The 15986-nt window shown below is 48.8% G+C and overlaps 1 protein-coding gene across 3 annotated transcripts in view; it reads left to right on the top strand.

Moving 5' to 3' along the window:
* Positions 1-15986, top strand: part of KIF6 (kinesin family member 6) — a 392154-nt gene that overhangs the window by 353888 nt on the left and 22280 nt on the right. For all 3 annotated transcript variants that reach the window (XM_045498079.1, XM_045498078.1, XM_045498080.1), the window contains one exon: positions 14886-14970. In XM_045498079.1, the coding sequence (XP_045354035.1) occupies positions 14886-14970 (85 nt within the window). The remainder of the gene's footprint in view (positions 1-14885; positions 14971-15986) is intronic.

Below are 15986 nucleotides of genomic sequence, written 5' to 3'. Positions count from 1 at the left end.
GGTGGTCAGTCAATTATCTTACCTGTGGTAGATGGAGGTGGGGACATCGCTGCCCTTGAGTAGCTCACAGATACGCCCAACACAAGCTATCCGTGTTGGCTGACACCACGCCTTTCTCTCCATTTATCCCTTGACCTACCGGAACATTCCATTGCCTCTATTTGTAGGCACATTTTTCATATACTGTCACAGATGATAGAAATAATAATCATTAATAAATAAAAATCCATGAATATGACATTGGCAGGTTCCAAGTGGCATCTGAGATCCCACCCCCCCACCAGATACTAGCCTCTTGAATAGTAGTCCTCCCCTCCTCTCCCTGGCCCCATCCCTCTCCCCACCCTAGCAGCAGAGATCCTTTGAACAAAAGCCCCTGAGAACAGTCTATTGTGGCTGCAGTGTCACATGGGCCCTTGATTGCCACTGGGTGGTATGCACTACCTGACCCTGAGAGTGGGGCGGGGACAGCTCTCAGTGCCCAGCAGGGGCCTTGAGGAGGGTTGGGAAAGGCACTGAGGCCACAGGCTGCCTAGTCTACTGCCTTGTTCTAGCTTAGAGTCTGCTGCCGAGTTCTCTTCTCCCAAGCAGAATTCCTGCAGTGGCCTGCTGCTTTCCAAACAGAGGCCTCTGCCATTGTCACTTGCTCCCCTTTGGTGTAAAACTGTTTTTTGAAGACTGAATCTTGAAATGCTTTGTGGAATTCTGCTGCCGGGGCTGACAAGCCTGAGAGAAAGCAAAAGGCCGGAGCATCATCTCTTTATTGATCAGACTTCACTGAGCACCTAGTCTGACTCAGACGGTATGTGCAACCAGGAAGTGCAGGCTGTGGAGAGGAGCCACTGACTGAGACGGAACTGGAGGGGACCTTCCTGCATTATCTACCTCAGCAGCTTTCACAGTAGGTGCTCTGGGGCCCGGGTGTTCTTAGGGAGGGCCAGCAGCAAGGCCCCAGGATTTTTGCCCACCCTGATTCAACCGAGGCAACTTCTGTTTCTCTTTTTGCCATTAAGCCTTTGTTTGAAGAAAATGATCTGCAGTTTTGTAACCCATCTTCTTTCAGACCTTATGACCCTGTTTAAGACATTTGCAGAGGCAGATTCCCAGCTTCCCTCCCCACAGCTACCTCCGTTTCCTCTGGACTCCCACAGGACTCTGCTTATACCTCTAGGAGAGGACTTATCACACTGTGTGATCATTATTCAGTCTTTCATCCATTTCCCCTCCTTGACAGAGGATCTTGATTTCTCCAGCACCGAGCATGGTGGTTGGTGCATAGTGAGTCCTCCATAGACGTTTGCTCTGTGCCTGAGTTCCAACATCTATAAAATGAGGCAGTTGGAAACAAGTGACATCCTGTGCCCAGCACGTCCTGAAGTGGAGCCGGCATTCACTGGTTGCCTGTTGAATGAACAAATGAATCTAACACACCTCAGCCCTCGGGTGCCACGATTTTACCTCTTTGTGAATACAGACTTCCTTAAGACGTGCCAGAAACATTAGCCTTGGTGAGGGGACGCATGAGGGCTTGGATTAGAGATGATTTCATCTTCTCAGAAAGGAATGATCAAAATGTGACCCCTGGAGGAAGGCAGAATGTAAAGGAAGCAGCTGCCCCCAAAGCTGAGATGGCATCTCAGTTGGTTCCAGAAGAACTCAGGTGGCTCTGTAAGACCAGTGGTAAAGTCTCACCACCTGAGCCGATTCCATCCACAGTTGCTTGTGAATATAGGGCCAGCTTCTATGACATGAAGCCAAACGTGGCCAGATTCCCAAACTCAAGATGGAGGCTGGGAGTGAGGAGTCCCCACACCATTTCCCTGCCAAGTTCCCAATTGCCAAGGCTCTACTCCCTCTGGGTAGTTCCAGACTGCCTTGCTAGCGATTCTGGAGAACAGAAGGAGGCTCTGGGCATCAGCCTTGAACTGCAGTTGTGGTTTAGTAAAAAGAACACTCACCTTGGAATCAGGAGGGCCCTGCTTGAATCATGCCTCTACCATTTGCTAGTCATGTGACCTTGGCCCATTTACCTTCCTGAATTTCCATTTCCTTGTCCATGAGAGAAGAACATCTACTCCCCAGGGTGTGAGTACCTAAGTGAGGCATGTAAGTGATGGAGACAAGGACAGCATAGATGCTCAGCAGATCATCATGGCCCCTGAGTCTGAGTTCCAGGAACCACACAACCAGACGCCCAGGCAGCGGACACAGCCCCCTGCCACAGAACCTACACAGCTCCGGGCCAACAGCACCAGTTGACCTAACTGGTGGAGGTCACCACATTTCCGCATTCACCACGTCTCTCTACCTGCTTGTGCTCACAGGCAGCATTAATCACTCAACCTTGCAAAGATACAGTCTCTGTCTCTCCCACTGAGCAATGATGAAGGATGATCCAGTTGCCAGGGCCATTTTCTTCATCATGCAAATGTGCAGGAACCATGTATGCTACTTTGAATGCATTAGGCATTTGACCAATGTCTTAGTCAGCTGGGGCTGCTATAACAAAAGTACCACAGACTGGCTGAGTGATAAACAACAGAAATTAATTTTTTCACAATTCCAGAGGCTGGACACTGGAGATTAGGGTGACAGCATAATGGTTCTGGTGAGGACCAGATGGTTCTCGATCTTCCTCTGGATCATAGACTTCCAGCTTCTCATTGTGTCCTCACACAGGAGAAAAGGAGTAAGCTAGCTCTCTGACCTCTTCTTATAAGGGCACTAATCCTCTTCTTGAAGATTCCACCCTGTGACCTAATTACCTTCCAAAGGCCTCACCTCCAAATACCATCACAGTGGGGATTTGATTTCAACATATGAATCTGGGGGGGACACAAACAAACATAGACAATAATATACAAACATAAAAAAAAAAAAAAAGGGGGCGCCTGGGTGGCGCAGTCAGTTAAGCGTCCGACTTCAGCCAGGTCACGATCTCGCGGTCCGTGAGTTCGAGCCCCGTGTTGGGCTCTGGGCTGATGGCTCAGAGCCTGGAGCCTGTTTCCGATTCTGTGTCTCCCTCTCTCTCTGCCCCTCCCCCGTTCATGCTCTGTCTCTCTCTGTCCCAAAAAAAATAAAAAATAAATGTTGAAAAAAAAATAATATACAAACATAGGATATATAACAAACATATACAACATATATATATATATATGTTGTATATGTTTGTTATATATATATATGTTATATATATACATATATACATATATACATATATATACATATATATGTTAAACATATATAGGTTGTGTATATATATATGTTGTATATATATAACATAATAAAGGATATATAACATAATAAGGATATATAACAAACATATACAACATATATATATATGTATATGTTTGTTATATATATATATATATGTTATATATATACATATATACATATATACACATATATATGTTAAACATATATATATGTTATATATATATATGTTGTGTATATATATATGTTGTATATATATAACATAATAAACATATAAAATATATGAACATATAAACAGTCAAATAAATAGAAGGCAAAATTCTAGCCTCTTGATGTCATCTGCTAGGCTAAAATGTATTGTGGCTGGCCCCTTACAAGTGATAAAAATCACCACTTGTGCTTGGTGAGTCCAGCCCAGGGAAGGTCTTAGTGTTCCCCAGGAACAATTCTGTTACATAATTGAGCTAGATAAGACTCATTGCCCCAAAGAAGTTGATGATGAGTTTGAGAAAGACCTACCAACAGGAAACCAGCATTGTTCTTATCATAGCAAACAGCCAAACAAATAAACAAAAACAAAAACAGAAGATAACCCAAAGGTTCCCTAGTAGGCAGGTAGAGAAATGAGCTATAGCTGTGATATATTAATATTGTATGATATATCCATATGACATATTCATATGATTCATATTCATATAATGGAACACCATAGAGAATTAAAAATGAATAAACTAGAACTCCTTGTAGCAATGTGAATAAATCCCAAAAACACGATGATTGCAAGAAAGACAATTGCAGAAGGATATATATGGAATGATACCATTCATGTAAATTCCAAAATGGTCATCATTGTGTATCAGGGGAGAGGAATGGGAGCCTTGTGTTATGGTGAAAGATAACATAAGTAGAGGAACACCTGGGTAGCTCAGTCAGTTAAGCATCCAACTCTTGATCTCAGCTCAAGTTATGATCTCACGGTTCATGAGTTGGAGCCCTGATTCAGGCTCTGCTCTGACAGCTCAGAGCCTGCTTGGGATTTCTCTCTCTCTCCCTCTGTCTCTTCACCTCCCTCTCTCACTCCCTCTCTGTTTCTCTGTCTCTCTCTCTCTCTCTCTCTCTCTCTAAATAGCCAATTAAACTTTAAAAAGATGGCGTAAGAACAGAAAAATGCATAAAACATATGTACAGATACATAGTCCAACAAATACTTACAAACAGAACATCTTTGCAACCTCCTCTTAGGTCAAGACATAGCTAAGTAATGAAGTAATTTTAAGGGACGTTAGAAATGCAGGGTGAGAGTGTGCAACAGGAAGGGAAGGTGTGTAGCACCAACAGAACAGTGTTATCTTTGGGGTGGGGGGGGTGGTAGTGGATTGGAGAGGGCCCTAAGGAGGCACTCACCACTCCCCTGACATCGCAATGTTCTCATTCAAACACACACACACACACACACACACACACACACACACACACACACAGGAACAACTGTGGCACACTATCTAGATTTTTCCAAATACAGATGTGATACGTGGGTGTTATTTGTATCACTCTCTGAACTTTTTTGAAATGGTTTATAATAACTTCCAGAACTCAATGAAGGCTTAGATTCCAAGGAATCAGAGATCAAACAAAATTTATTGTTCACCGGAATCCCTGTGATAGAAGTGGTAGTAAAACACAAATCCGGATGCGACTCTGATTAACCTTAATTTCCTCACTACTGTTTGTGTCGGGATCGTTTTGCTTAAAGATGAGAACAGAGAATTTACCACTTCTCATTTCCTTCTCCAGGCACTTGTATCCTCTAGGAGGGGCTTAATAGCTAAAGACCAGTCAGTGTGCCTGACACGCTGAGCAATGCAGGGGAGGCACTCATAAGACCACCTCTTGTTGTTCTTCCACCATCTCTTTCAGTCCCCTTGGTAGGGACAGTTCTGCCTCCGTGCTGGATGGAAGTTGGACAGCCTAGTAACTCAGTTGCTCATTCATTGTTAATTACAAACAAAACAAACAAGAACCAAAAAACATTAGTCATTTTATACTGTAACTACCACCTCAACAGTTCAAATTTCACTCAAAGCTAAGACTTCTCTCCTTTTCCCCAGCTAAGACCAACAGCCAGGGGGAAAGGGAATGCACTCAGCCCCTTCTCTTTCTAAGTCACTTCCTCCCTCAGCCTGCTAAGTTCGATTTCCCAAGACTCTAAGAGGGAGTTAGAGAGAAGGAGGAAAGGCAGTTGGTAAAGATCGCACTTGACTGGTACTTTGTAACATGGCTTTGTGCTCTCTGGGCCTGACAGATGTTCCAAGCTGGCTCTTCCTCACTTGGGGTACTTTTATGGGTCCCTGGAGGTCCTTTGACCTGATGCAAGCTACCTTATTTGGACAATTACTTACCCACTTTGAGCCTTTATGGGTCAGGATCCAAACACGAAGCAGATTATTCAAGTTAATAATCAAGTCAGGTATTAGAAAGACCATTGAAGAAAAGCCTATTGGCAAAGGTGTTAGCAGAGTGCAGAGAAACGCAGAGGTTGTAACAACAACAGGGCAGGAAGCATTGCTGCCCCTAGACCTGAGGAAGCAAGAAGAGTGAGCACTTCCTAGAACCTGAAGACAGAAAGGGCTGTGCAGAAAGGCTCAGTCCTTCTGATAGGAGCTATGACCTTCAGTCAAGCAATGCATCCAGTTCATGGCACCTGCAGCAACATCTGAGGGAATAAATACCTCAACCTCTCTCTCCTCCGACCCCTCCAGTCACTTGTCCATGGTCACCATTGTCTGAGTCCAGCCAGAAGGCAAGGGGTAGGAATCCCATTGTTCCAGCGGCAGCCACAGGGTGGGGGGGACGTGGAGGCGGGGAGTGGCAGAAGAGTAGATGGTGGAGGGAGGATTTAGGGGAGCAAAAGAGATAGGTGCAGGGCTCAGCCCCTATGCATCCTCTAGTCCACCGCCAGGTTTCTTTCTACTTATGCCATCACCCCTCTGGGTGGCCCCACTAAAAAGGATGTGAGTTTTAAGTGTGTGCTGAAGGGTGTAAGTGACGTGCTGGAGCCCGCTCGAAGTGGCTCACGAGAGCTCACCGTGTGCATCTCTTCCCAAATCCACATGCAGGAACATCACGCTGGTAGCCTGAAATCTGCCATGATGGGAGTAGTTGCACCACAAAAATTCACAAGTGCTGCGACACTGTAGGACTTTTTTTTTTCTCTCCCAGCGAACTTGTTAAACATTTACCAGCACAGCACTGATCTAAGATAGCCTTAACTGGACTCTGTTCCAAGCTTATACCCCACATTGTTTCCACAGGAGCACAGCAGCAACTCTCTGGCCTTGCTCCTGGCACACCAGCCTGTGCCCTGCTGGAGAGTTCTCTGGTGGGAATCAGATTTCTGTCTGCTGCGTGCACATACACACATGCGTGCGCACACAACACCCACACACGACGCCACCCCCCCCCACACACACACACACATGCACAGATTCCTAAGGATTCTTACCAAGCTTTCTGAGTGGTCTTCAAACCTCCTCATGACCTTTGAGGGAGGGGGAAGTCTTCCACACACATCACCCCCAGTGAAGACGATAAGGCAGGCTTAACACAAACCACGAGCTTTCTTTAAAGAAATTCTCTTCAAACATTTCTTTTGGCCCCTTTCTTTCTTTCTTTTTTAATGTGTATTTATTTTTGAGAGAAAGAGCCCATGTGAGTGGGGGAGGGGGGAGAGAGAGGGGGACAGAGGATCTGAAGCAGGCTCCATGCTGACAACAGAGAGTCTGACGTGGAGCTTGAACCCACGAACCGTGAGATCACGACCTGAGCCAAAGTCAGATGCTTAACCGACTGAGCCACCCAGGTGCCTTGGCCCTTTTCTTGATGTGGGGTATTTTGGTTGTCTAGCAAGCGCTTACCATCATATTTGAAAATATGCCAGCTCTACTGCGTGGTCTGTCTCAGAACTCACTTTTGACTCTAGTATGTAATAAATTTTCTTGAAACAAACAGATTGATTTACAAATTGGCTAGTAGCAGATAAGTTTTCCAAAAGTGGCGGGAGACAGTTTTATTAAGGATCCTCAATTCAATTCCTAAAAGTTCTGAAATGTCTCTCATAAGCCAATCAAGAGGATTGACCAAATGCCACTAACCATCATCATTAGGGGGTTTTATAGGAGGGAGGCCCGTGCTCCCTTTTACCAGCATGAGAAAAACTGCCCTCCTGAGAGGTCGTAAGTGTCCTGAGAACACTCCAGACTGGCTGGTTCCAGTGTGACAAACATGGAACTGGGTTTTAGGTTTGCTAAGGTTCTTGCTAATTTCCCTCTGAAAAGCCACTCAGAATGAAGCCTCTGGTCACCACCAGTCAGTGAGGCTGAAGTGGCAGACAGCAGACTCACCAAGGGACTCGGGCTTTGAGAGAAGTCCTGTGTTCAGAAATGTGAGTTGGCTGAGGAGTGAGGGAGCCTCAGTGGGCTGGAGAGCTGGCAGGAGCAGCATCTGGACCCTCGGAAGAAGGGCCGCCGAGCCAGGCTCTGAGTGGCTGCAACCAAAGAACGCTAACAGCAAACCAAAGATGGTTCTGGGGCTCCAGCAGAAAGGACCGCAGAGAGAGAGGAGAGTTCCTATTTGAACAGAAGCGACCATGGAAGGGAACCTGTGCTGAGCTGAAGCGAGGAATGGCACTAGAAATGTCTTTTCCTGTGTCTGCAGTATGCTCCTGGGGTATGCTTGTGAGTCCACATGGACCCTGGTGCACGCTGACCCTCTGTGCAGTCCACATCCTCCACAAGGAACACGGGGGGAGAGAGGCAGCAAATGACAAAGGAGAGGCCACCATCCAGGGGCAAGATCTTGGGCAGAGAATCCCAAAGTAGAACAGGGGAGGTTACTCTGGTGGGAGGAGACGGCAGACAGCCTTCTACGGGGGTGCCTGGGATTGCGTTTTGCTCTAAAAAGGCATACCAAGCAGTTCTGTCTTTTTTTTTTTTTATCGCCTATTTATTTTGAGAGAGAGAAAGAGAGCATGCGAGCATGTGAGTGGGGGAGGGGCAGAGAGAGAGGGAGGGAGATAGAATCCCAAGCAGGCTCCACATCCTGAGCGCAGAGCCCAATGCAGCACTTAAACTCACGAGCCCGTGAGATCACGACCTGAGCCAAAAGCAAGAGTCAGACGCTCACCCGACTGAGCCACCCAGGCACCCCAAAAAAGGCATACCAACGAGTACTGATTGTACTGAAGCATGGCGGCTCCCTGGGGGGAAGACGGCTGCAGTGCCTGTGGGCCTGTGGCTGTTGGGTGTGACTGCACCCCAGAGATTATCAGTCACAGCCATGTGTCCGCAGGGCATTCATCACACCCTTAAGTCTGACCCGCCACGGGCAGGGAAGGTGTTAAAAAACCAACACCAAGATGGATGGTGGCACTGAGCACCTGTCAGTGTGTGATTGCTCCGACCGACAATAAATTTGAGCCATTAAACAGGAAATGGTCTGATTGGGAAGCCAGGATCTCTGCCTCTGAGCTGCTGACCATTGTGGTAATTGAGCCCCTGACACCATCAGTCTCCATAAGAATAGACCCTTTGACGTCTCAAACAGGTGAGGCTGAGTGATTCTATGAGATAGTTTAGCCCCCAAAGGCCCAGAGTCGGTGTTCAACAAGTGAATCATTATTGGATAGCTGAGGAGGCCAAGCTGGAATGTCTCCCTGGCCCTGAGGTATTGTCTGCCATGGTAGAGCCATATAACTCATGGCTTCCTCCCACGTTGGGCACTGGACTAGCAGCTGCCATGTTGGGCCCCATAGCCTTTGCTCTATGGAAGCCTTCAGAGGCCCACAGGGGCCCTTTTGGCGCTGGTGCCTGGTTGGAGATTTCAGTATTTCCTTCCTTAGGACTCCTAGGACAAAATCAAGGAGACAAGCAGGCTGGCTCTGGGTATTCCGGTGGCTAAACTTGGGAAAGGCGCAGACTCCGGTGGGTAACGACAACTCCTCACAAGCCAGCAGGCAAGCTGCAAATACCAAGTGGGAACAGGCTGCAGGCCATGGTTTCGGTTAGTAAAGGGCAGTCTTCACAGGCCAGCACTCGAGGAGCAGCTTAGGCTTTCTCTCGGCCCCGGCCCCAGATCTGAAAGGCATTCATGGAAAAGGGCAGTGCCTTCAAATACCAAGGACAAGTCAATACCGACTTCAATGATCTACCCCATGGCTTCCTTCATTATCAGACTCACTTCCAGAGGAAAAAAGCGCCAGCTTTGAAGTGAGACAGAGCTGAGTCCTGACCCCAGCTCTGCTTACTAACAGTGTGATCCTGGGCAGATTTGTTCCCCTGGCAGAGCTCAGTTTCCCCCATCTGTAGTGGGGGGTTGTGAAGATTATATAAGATAAGGCACAGGAAATCCCTGATCCATGGAGCAGCCTGGTGGTAGTTATCTTTACTCAGATTTTGCCTACCTCCTACAAGGGCCAAGTTCAGGCAGCCCCAGCCCTACAAAGAGTGTGTTTTCCTTGCTGCAAACCCTTTCCCCACTATGGCTCCCAAAAGTCTGGAAGGTAGACGGGGGCAAAGGGACACGCTAGCCCCATATACCATCCTATCCAAACCTCTGCAGAGTCTTCATTCCTTGTAACTCCTGCATGGAGTACTTGTATTGAACCTGGGCTCAAAATCTTGAGCAGTGTTTCTTAACAAGGGCTGAGCAGATCAGAGTTACCAAGGAACCTACTGGAAAATTCTAAGTCAGTCTAGAGCAGGGCCCGGTTGCCTCTGTGCTTTGACCGGCTGGCTCCTTGTGTGCACACCCAGTAGAGAGTCACTGAACCAAAGAAATGAGAGTCTGAGCATTTCAGACACTGAATAACAAATAGGAGTTTTGGGGTGTGTGTGTGTGTGTGTGTGTGTGTGTGTGTGTTTGAGAGGAGGGTATAGGGAAGCAGGAAGAGGAGTTACAATGATCTTTTCAGTGCCCCCAAATCCTGCCAGGCAGGAGGGGCCCACAGGAGGCCAGCCTTCCCAGCAAGGGCCCCTCTTGCCCTGGGACTGCTAACCCCTGAACACACTGCCACTTCAGAGGTAGGGTCACCCTGGGACTGTGGGTACCCCGTTTGAAGTTTCAGATACTATCTGACCACTCAGGGCTTCCTGCTCGTGTGACATTCAGATCTACGGCTGCTGGAATAAAACCCTTCTTTCTCGCCTTTGTATTGCTTTGGAACCGGCTGCTCGAGCCAATTCACAGTGTCACCTCAGAGGCCACTCCGGGCTGTGACCCCCTGTGCTCCTGTCACAGCCAGAATCCTGTGCTTGAAAGGAGGGCCCCCTGGGCCTCCTGTCAGGTGACTGGAGGCTCTGTCCCTGGCCACAGTCCCAGCGGGCACAGAGACCTACAAAGCCCGAATGGCCTTCAGTTACTCCCTCTTCCTCTGTTCTTGTTCAGCCGCTTTTGTTCCCTTTGCTTTCAGTTCCCAGCACCCCTTTCTCTTCGGGGAAGACTGATAAGCCCAACCTCAGGAAGCATCAGAAGCAGCCAGGGGCTGTCTCCTGGTGGGGTTACAATGCATTTCACTAAGCAGGCATCACCTTTGGCAAGAGCCCACTGGTTGCCATGGCAATGTGGACAGTTTGTGTCTTGGGGATATGTTGTGCCCTCATTCTGGCTGCCCTGGGGTCCCTTGCCCCAGCTTTCTTTCCCACATCCTTTCAATAGGCTTACAGCATCCTGGCGCCAACTCACATGAACCATTCTTTAGTTGGGAACAGCTTTGTCTCGATCAGCAAAACACTGCTGAACTTAGCTATCAAAGGAATAGATCAAGCTATTTCTCTCCTCGAAAGGCTCCAGGCTCTGTCTCTCTCAAAGCTAAGGTCCTTAGCGTGGCCCACAGGTCCTACACCATCTGGCCTCAGTTCCCACCACTCTGCCTTACCAACTTGGCCAGACACACTGGCCTTCTCGCTCTTCCTCAGAAGTACCCTGCAGATGTACCTCAGGCCCTTGGCACTCACCGCTGTACTCTCTGTCCTGATTTCTGCATGCTCGTTCCCTCCCTTCATTCAGGTCTCTGCTGCCTCCTCAGAGACAGCTTCCCGGCCACTCTACCTAACATAGCAGCCCTCCACCTCTTTATCCAGCTTTCTCTCCTCAAGGTGCCCTTCAGCCCCTGGCATTATATCAACTCAATTTTGGGTTGGTTTAATGTCCACCTTCCCCAGAAGACTGCCCCTTGAATGGGGAAATCTCATTTGTTCCATCAGCGAATGAATGACCGGCCATGGATTCGAAGCTGCCTTTTCTATCTGGTAGCTTTATGGCATTGTGCAAGCTACCTGGTCACACAAGCCTTGGTCTCCTTGTCTGAAAAACACAGGTGATAATATCTGCTAGCTAGAATGACAGAAATAAATGAAGCAGCACAGAGAATAGAACCAAGTGCTTGCCCCGCAAACGGTAGCTGACATCGTCTCCCATCTTTGTGTCTGTCAGCTGCTTTCAGAGTAATGGTCTCCTTGCCCCAGGCTCCCGGACACCCACACACCTCCAGGGCACCTGCCACTGATCTGCCACGGGAGTCTGCAAGATGCCCAGGGAAAAAACAGCCAGCAACGGTGCGAGGCGAGAGCCCTCTCCTGCAGATGGGCCCTGCATTCATGCCAGGGCAGCCATAGCCTTTATATGGGAGACCAAGTCCTCTTGGCCTCCACCGGGCTGGGTGAGACGCCCCTGGGTGGATCCAGTAGCCCTGCCTTCACCCGCCTCCAGAGACCTCTCACGGAGTGCGGCTGAAGGCTGCCCAGGCCGCCACTATAGAGGAGGGTCTTCACGGATTTTCTCAGGGGTTTCCTTGGTGTGGAGCCAAAAAGTGTTGAAAGGAGGAAGAAGATTCACAGCTCTTCTTTTTCGACAGGCTGGAAGATATATTTGCTCATTTCTGAAGCTGTTACGAGATGACAAAACATTCTGTCCATTTCAAGTCCTACCGTTAACAGTGTGATGGGAAGATACTATCTTCAGTTGATCACATCTGACGTTTTTCAGAGGGCAAGGGCTGGTACACACGTATGGCATTGAGTGTATGCTACAGGCGGAGCCTAAAAAAAGCACAGGGGAGATACAAAGAACAGAGGGACCAATCCCCGCCCTCCAGGCTCTTCCAGGCCTCTGCCTGGGGGAGCGTGGCCAACGCGCGAACGGGCAGCCAGCTCCTCAGGGCTGGAGGGCACTTCACCAGCAGGGGTGATAGGTCGTCTTCAGTTGGCGAGCCTAATGGTATCTGCGTCTCCTGTGTTTAGGTGATGGAGTAGGACACTTGTCCGGTGGGTTTACAAGAGACCGTTGTCACCTGACACAAGGGAGAGGGAGTATCAGGTGCCTGGAAGATAAAGGACAGACTCCTGATCTGCTTAGCATATTTATCAAGGAGTTAGATAGTGACATAAAAGGCAGCCAAAAGGGAAAGAATAAAGGCACGGCGGAATGAGGACCTTTCAGAAGGCTAAACCCCCAATAGATGGGAAGTGTTGCATTTAGGATCAAAAGGACAGTCACACTGAAATAGGAGGTGTTTTGACAACTACTCACAAAAAATATGAGTCTTTAACCACAAGCTTAATAGAGGCCGGTGACAAACTGACATGGCCATGACAATGACAGAGCTGCTGAAGAACAAAAACGGTGCTGGGGAGGCTGCCTGATGTAAGCATTCAGCTCTTGAGAACCAGAAAAATTTGAGTTCAGATCCCATCTCTGCTTCTTAGTAGCTGTGTGACTTTGGGTTACTCACAGCCCTCTCTGAGCCTCAGAATCTAACTGAAATGAGACGGTAAGACCCTCCTGGTTATGTTGAGAATTCATAATAAGGTGAGCAGGGCACCAGCCCAGTGCCGGAGAGAACTTGGCAGCACTTAGCATAAAGCAGGCATTCGATAAACGGTCACTGTTAGTAATTTACCTGCTATAGAAATATAGAATGTACATTTTTAACAGCTTGGAGGGCCATTCTGTACCATGTCCCTTTCAGACCTATCTAGAGGATTATGTCCAGATTTAGACTGTGATCCTTAAGAATAGTTAGAAAGCAACCGTGTCACTGAGTCCTTAGGTGAGGGAACTGGGCAGAGTCCGCCTGTGAATAAAGCTCCCGATACATGGTTTTTACGTAATGTTGTTGTTGTTGCTGTTGTTAAAATCTCTAAAGAACCATCAAATTAAGAAGGGAGACATGCTATGCTGCTCCAAAGATCCAAAGTAGGGGGAAAAAGAAGTTAGAGGGGCAGGTCTCAGCTCAAAGTAAGAGGAAACAGAGCTGCGCACAATGAAATGGGTTACCGTGCAAAGCGGTGAGCTCCCCAGCACCGGAAGTATTTGGGCAGAAAGCAGATGACCATCTGTCAGAGATGTTAACAGGAGGAATTTCTGAATCCACGGCCCTTCCAAACAAACAAAATCGGGTTTGGATCCAGGTTCCTGAAGTTAGCCTGGCCAAGTCAACCTCTTTGAACCTCTGTGCCCTTCTCTCTGCAAAATGGAAGCAATAATGCTTCAAATGAGTACTAGAAGGATTCAGTCTGGAGCGCCTGGATGGCTCAGTCGATTGAGCGTCTGACTTTGGCTCGGGGTCATGATCTCACGGTTCGTGGTTTCGAGCCCCGCGTCGGGCTCTGTGCTGACAGCTCAGAGCCTGGAGCCTGCTTCCGACTCTGTGTGTGAGTCTTTTTCTCTCTCTCTCTCTCTCTCTCTGCCCCTCTCCCGCTCGCACTCTGTCTCTCTCTGTCTCTCAAAAATAAACATTTAAAAAAAATTAGAAGGATTCAGTCTGATCATGTCCAGAAAGCACCCAGCCCAAAATAGATTCTCCCCTACGTAGAGTAGGAAGCAGAGCGGTCCGACTTCCAAGACACCTTCCGTGAGGCTAGGAAGTACAGAGCAGCCGCAGAGACCCCTGGGAGGGTGAACAGACCCCACCCACCAGGCTAGAAGAGGCCGGGCTCCAGAGGAGCACACTAGCCAGAGCGGGCAACTCTGTAGCAGTGGTCGGCATGCATAGGAACACAACCGTCACCAAGGCCTTGGTCGGGTCCTGTTGCCCCGGCTCGTGGGCAGGGCATCCGAGCCTGTTCTCAGCTCTGGCTGCATATCAGCACTGCTTGGGCGAATCAGGCTTGGGAACCTCGGCTTTGGAGGGAAATCCAACACAGGGGACATGATTTGAGGCTATGAGATCCTCAGCACCTCAATTGGTGTGAAGACAGATGTGACAGATGTGAGACAGTTTAGTGATGCCTTCTTGGTTTCTGAGGGGCTCTCTAGCAGAGGATGGGAAAATGCTATTTTGCATCTTCCCTGGGGATTCAAGAGGAAACAAGTGAACTCAACAGTAAAGGGATTAGTAGCAATGTAAGGCCCAATTGTCTTCCAGTGACAGATGTTGGACTGTGGGAGGGACAGCCGAAATAGTCATGGAAACCTCTCCTCCGAGGCTTTCGCCAAGCAGATATTGCCATTGAAAGGAGGGGGCTGCAGCAGACTCCCATCCAAAGGCCCCAGAAAGTACTCACAGAGGTACTTTCACCTTGAGATGCACTTTACTTTGTCCTCTGCCCTAAATATCACACTCCTCCTTTTACATTTCTTCCTTGTTGGAGTAACCCATTGGCATCTCTCTTCCACAGGCATCTCAGAAAACGTAGCCATGCCTTCTATGCCAGACTTGCTGGAAGAAAAGCTTCGATCACAACTGGAGGAAGAAAAGATAAGGTACCCACTTTTTCACCCCCACACACCCTGACCCCAGCCTCCTAAAGCTCTCGGGGACGACCCATGTGCCGCCCGGGGCCAGGCAGAGTGGCTACTCCCCAGCCCAGGTCTGGAGCTGCTCTGGGAAGTGGGTCCAGTAGTTGAGTCCTCAAATAGCTGGAGGGAGTGCTGCCTTTGAGCAGACAGATGTGGGATGCAGAAACCACAGGCAGGATGAGGTTGGAATCGGGAGCAGAAAGCCTAGCTGGGCCCTGGAGCCAGTAGAGAGGTTGACTTGGCATCTTGACCAGCCTGAGGTCCCAGACTGCATGCAGCTCACTAGTCTTATCTGCTGCTGCCATCTAGGGGAGTCAGGAAGTATGACCACGGAGGTCTTCCACAGGCCGATCTACCCCTCTTTCCTTCTGAGGCTCCTTATCTGCGGGGCGTCCTGAGAACATCACACCCTCTTGCAGCCATTTAGGGTACCAAAATGATCTCACTAACAGAGGAAGGAACCTCCAGCATAAACAGATGCGTGGCCGTCACTGATACTTAGCATGGCCACAGAATGTCATGCAACACTCCAGTCCAACGTTGTAGTTCGTGCATGCATTCATTTACACGTTCGACAAATGTTTGCTCTCTCCTCCCTGCCATGGGGAGGCCCTGGAGAGAGCAAACAAGGCACCTTCCCAGCCCTCGAGGAGCCTATGGTGTCATTATGACATGCCACCCCTGGGCTAGCTGGGCAGGTACCCTGAGCAAACGCGGTCACTCTGGCCTCCCCACCCCCGACACATCCCTGCCACCCGAGACTTGGGGAGGACAAAGCCCCACTCTGAGCCCCCAGACTACTCCTCATGACTGCACTGTGTGTCCTGCCAGCATCCTCCCTCCCGAAAGCCTTGTGCTGCCCTCCCACACCTGCCAGTGTGGATTTGCCCCTGGGTTATCCTCTTTCTCCCTCACTCTGTTTATTTTTCCCAGTTTCTTCCCAACCCATTCTCCTGGTGGCTTTACTCCACTCTGTGTTG

The sequence above is a fragment of the Leopardus geoffroyi genome, chromosome B2 (assembly GCF_018350155.1).
Source record: "Leopardus geoffroyi isolate Oge1 chromosome B2, O.geoffroyi_Oge1_pat1.0, whole genome shotgun sequence".
NCBI classification, from domain to species: domain Eukaryota; kingdom Metazoa; phylum Chordata; class Mammalia; order Carnivora; family Felidae; genus Leopardus; species Leopardus geoffroyi.
This window is presented reverse-complemented; position numbering and strand designations above follow the sequence as displayed.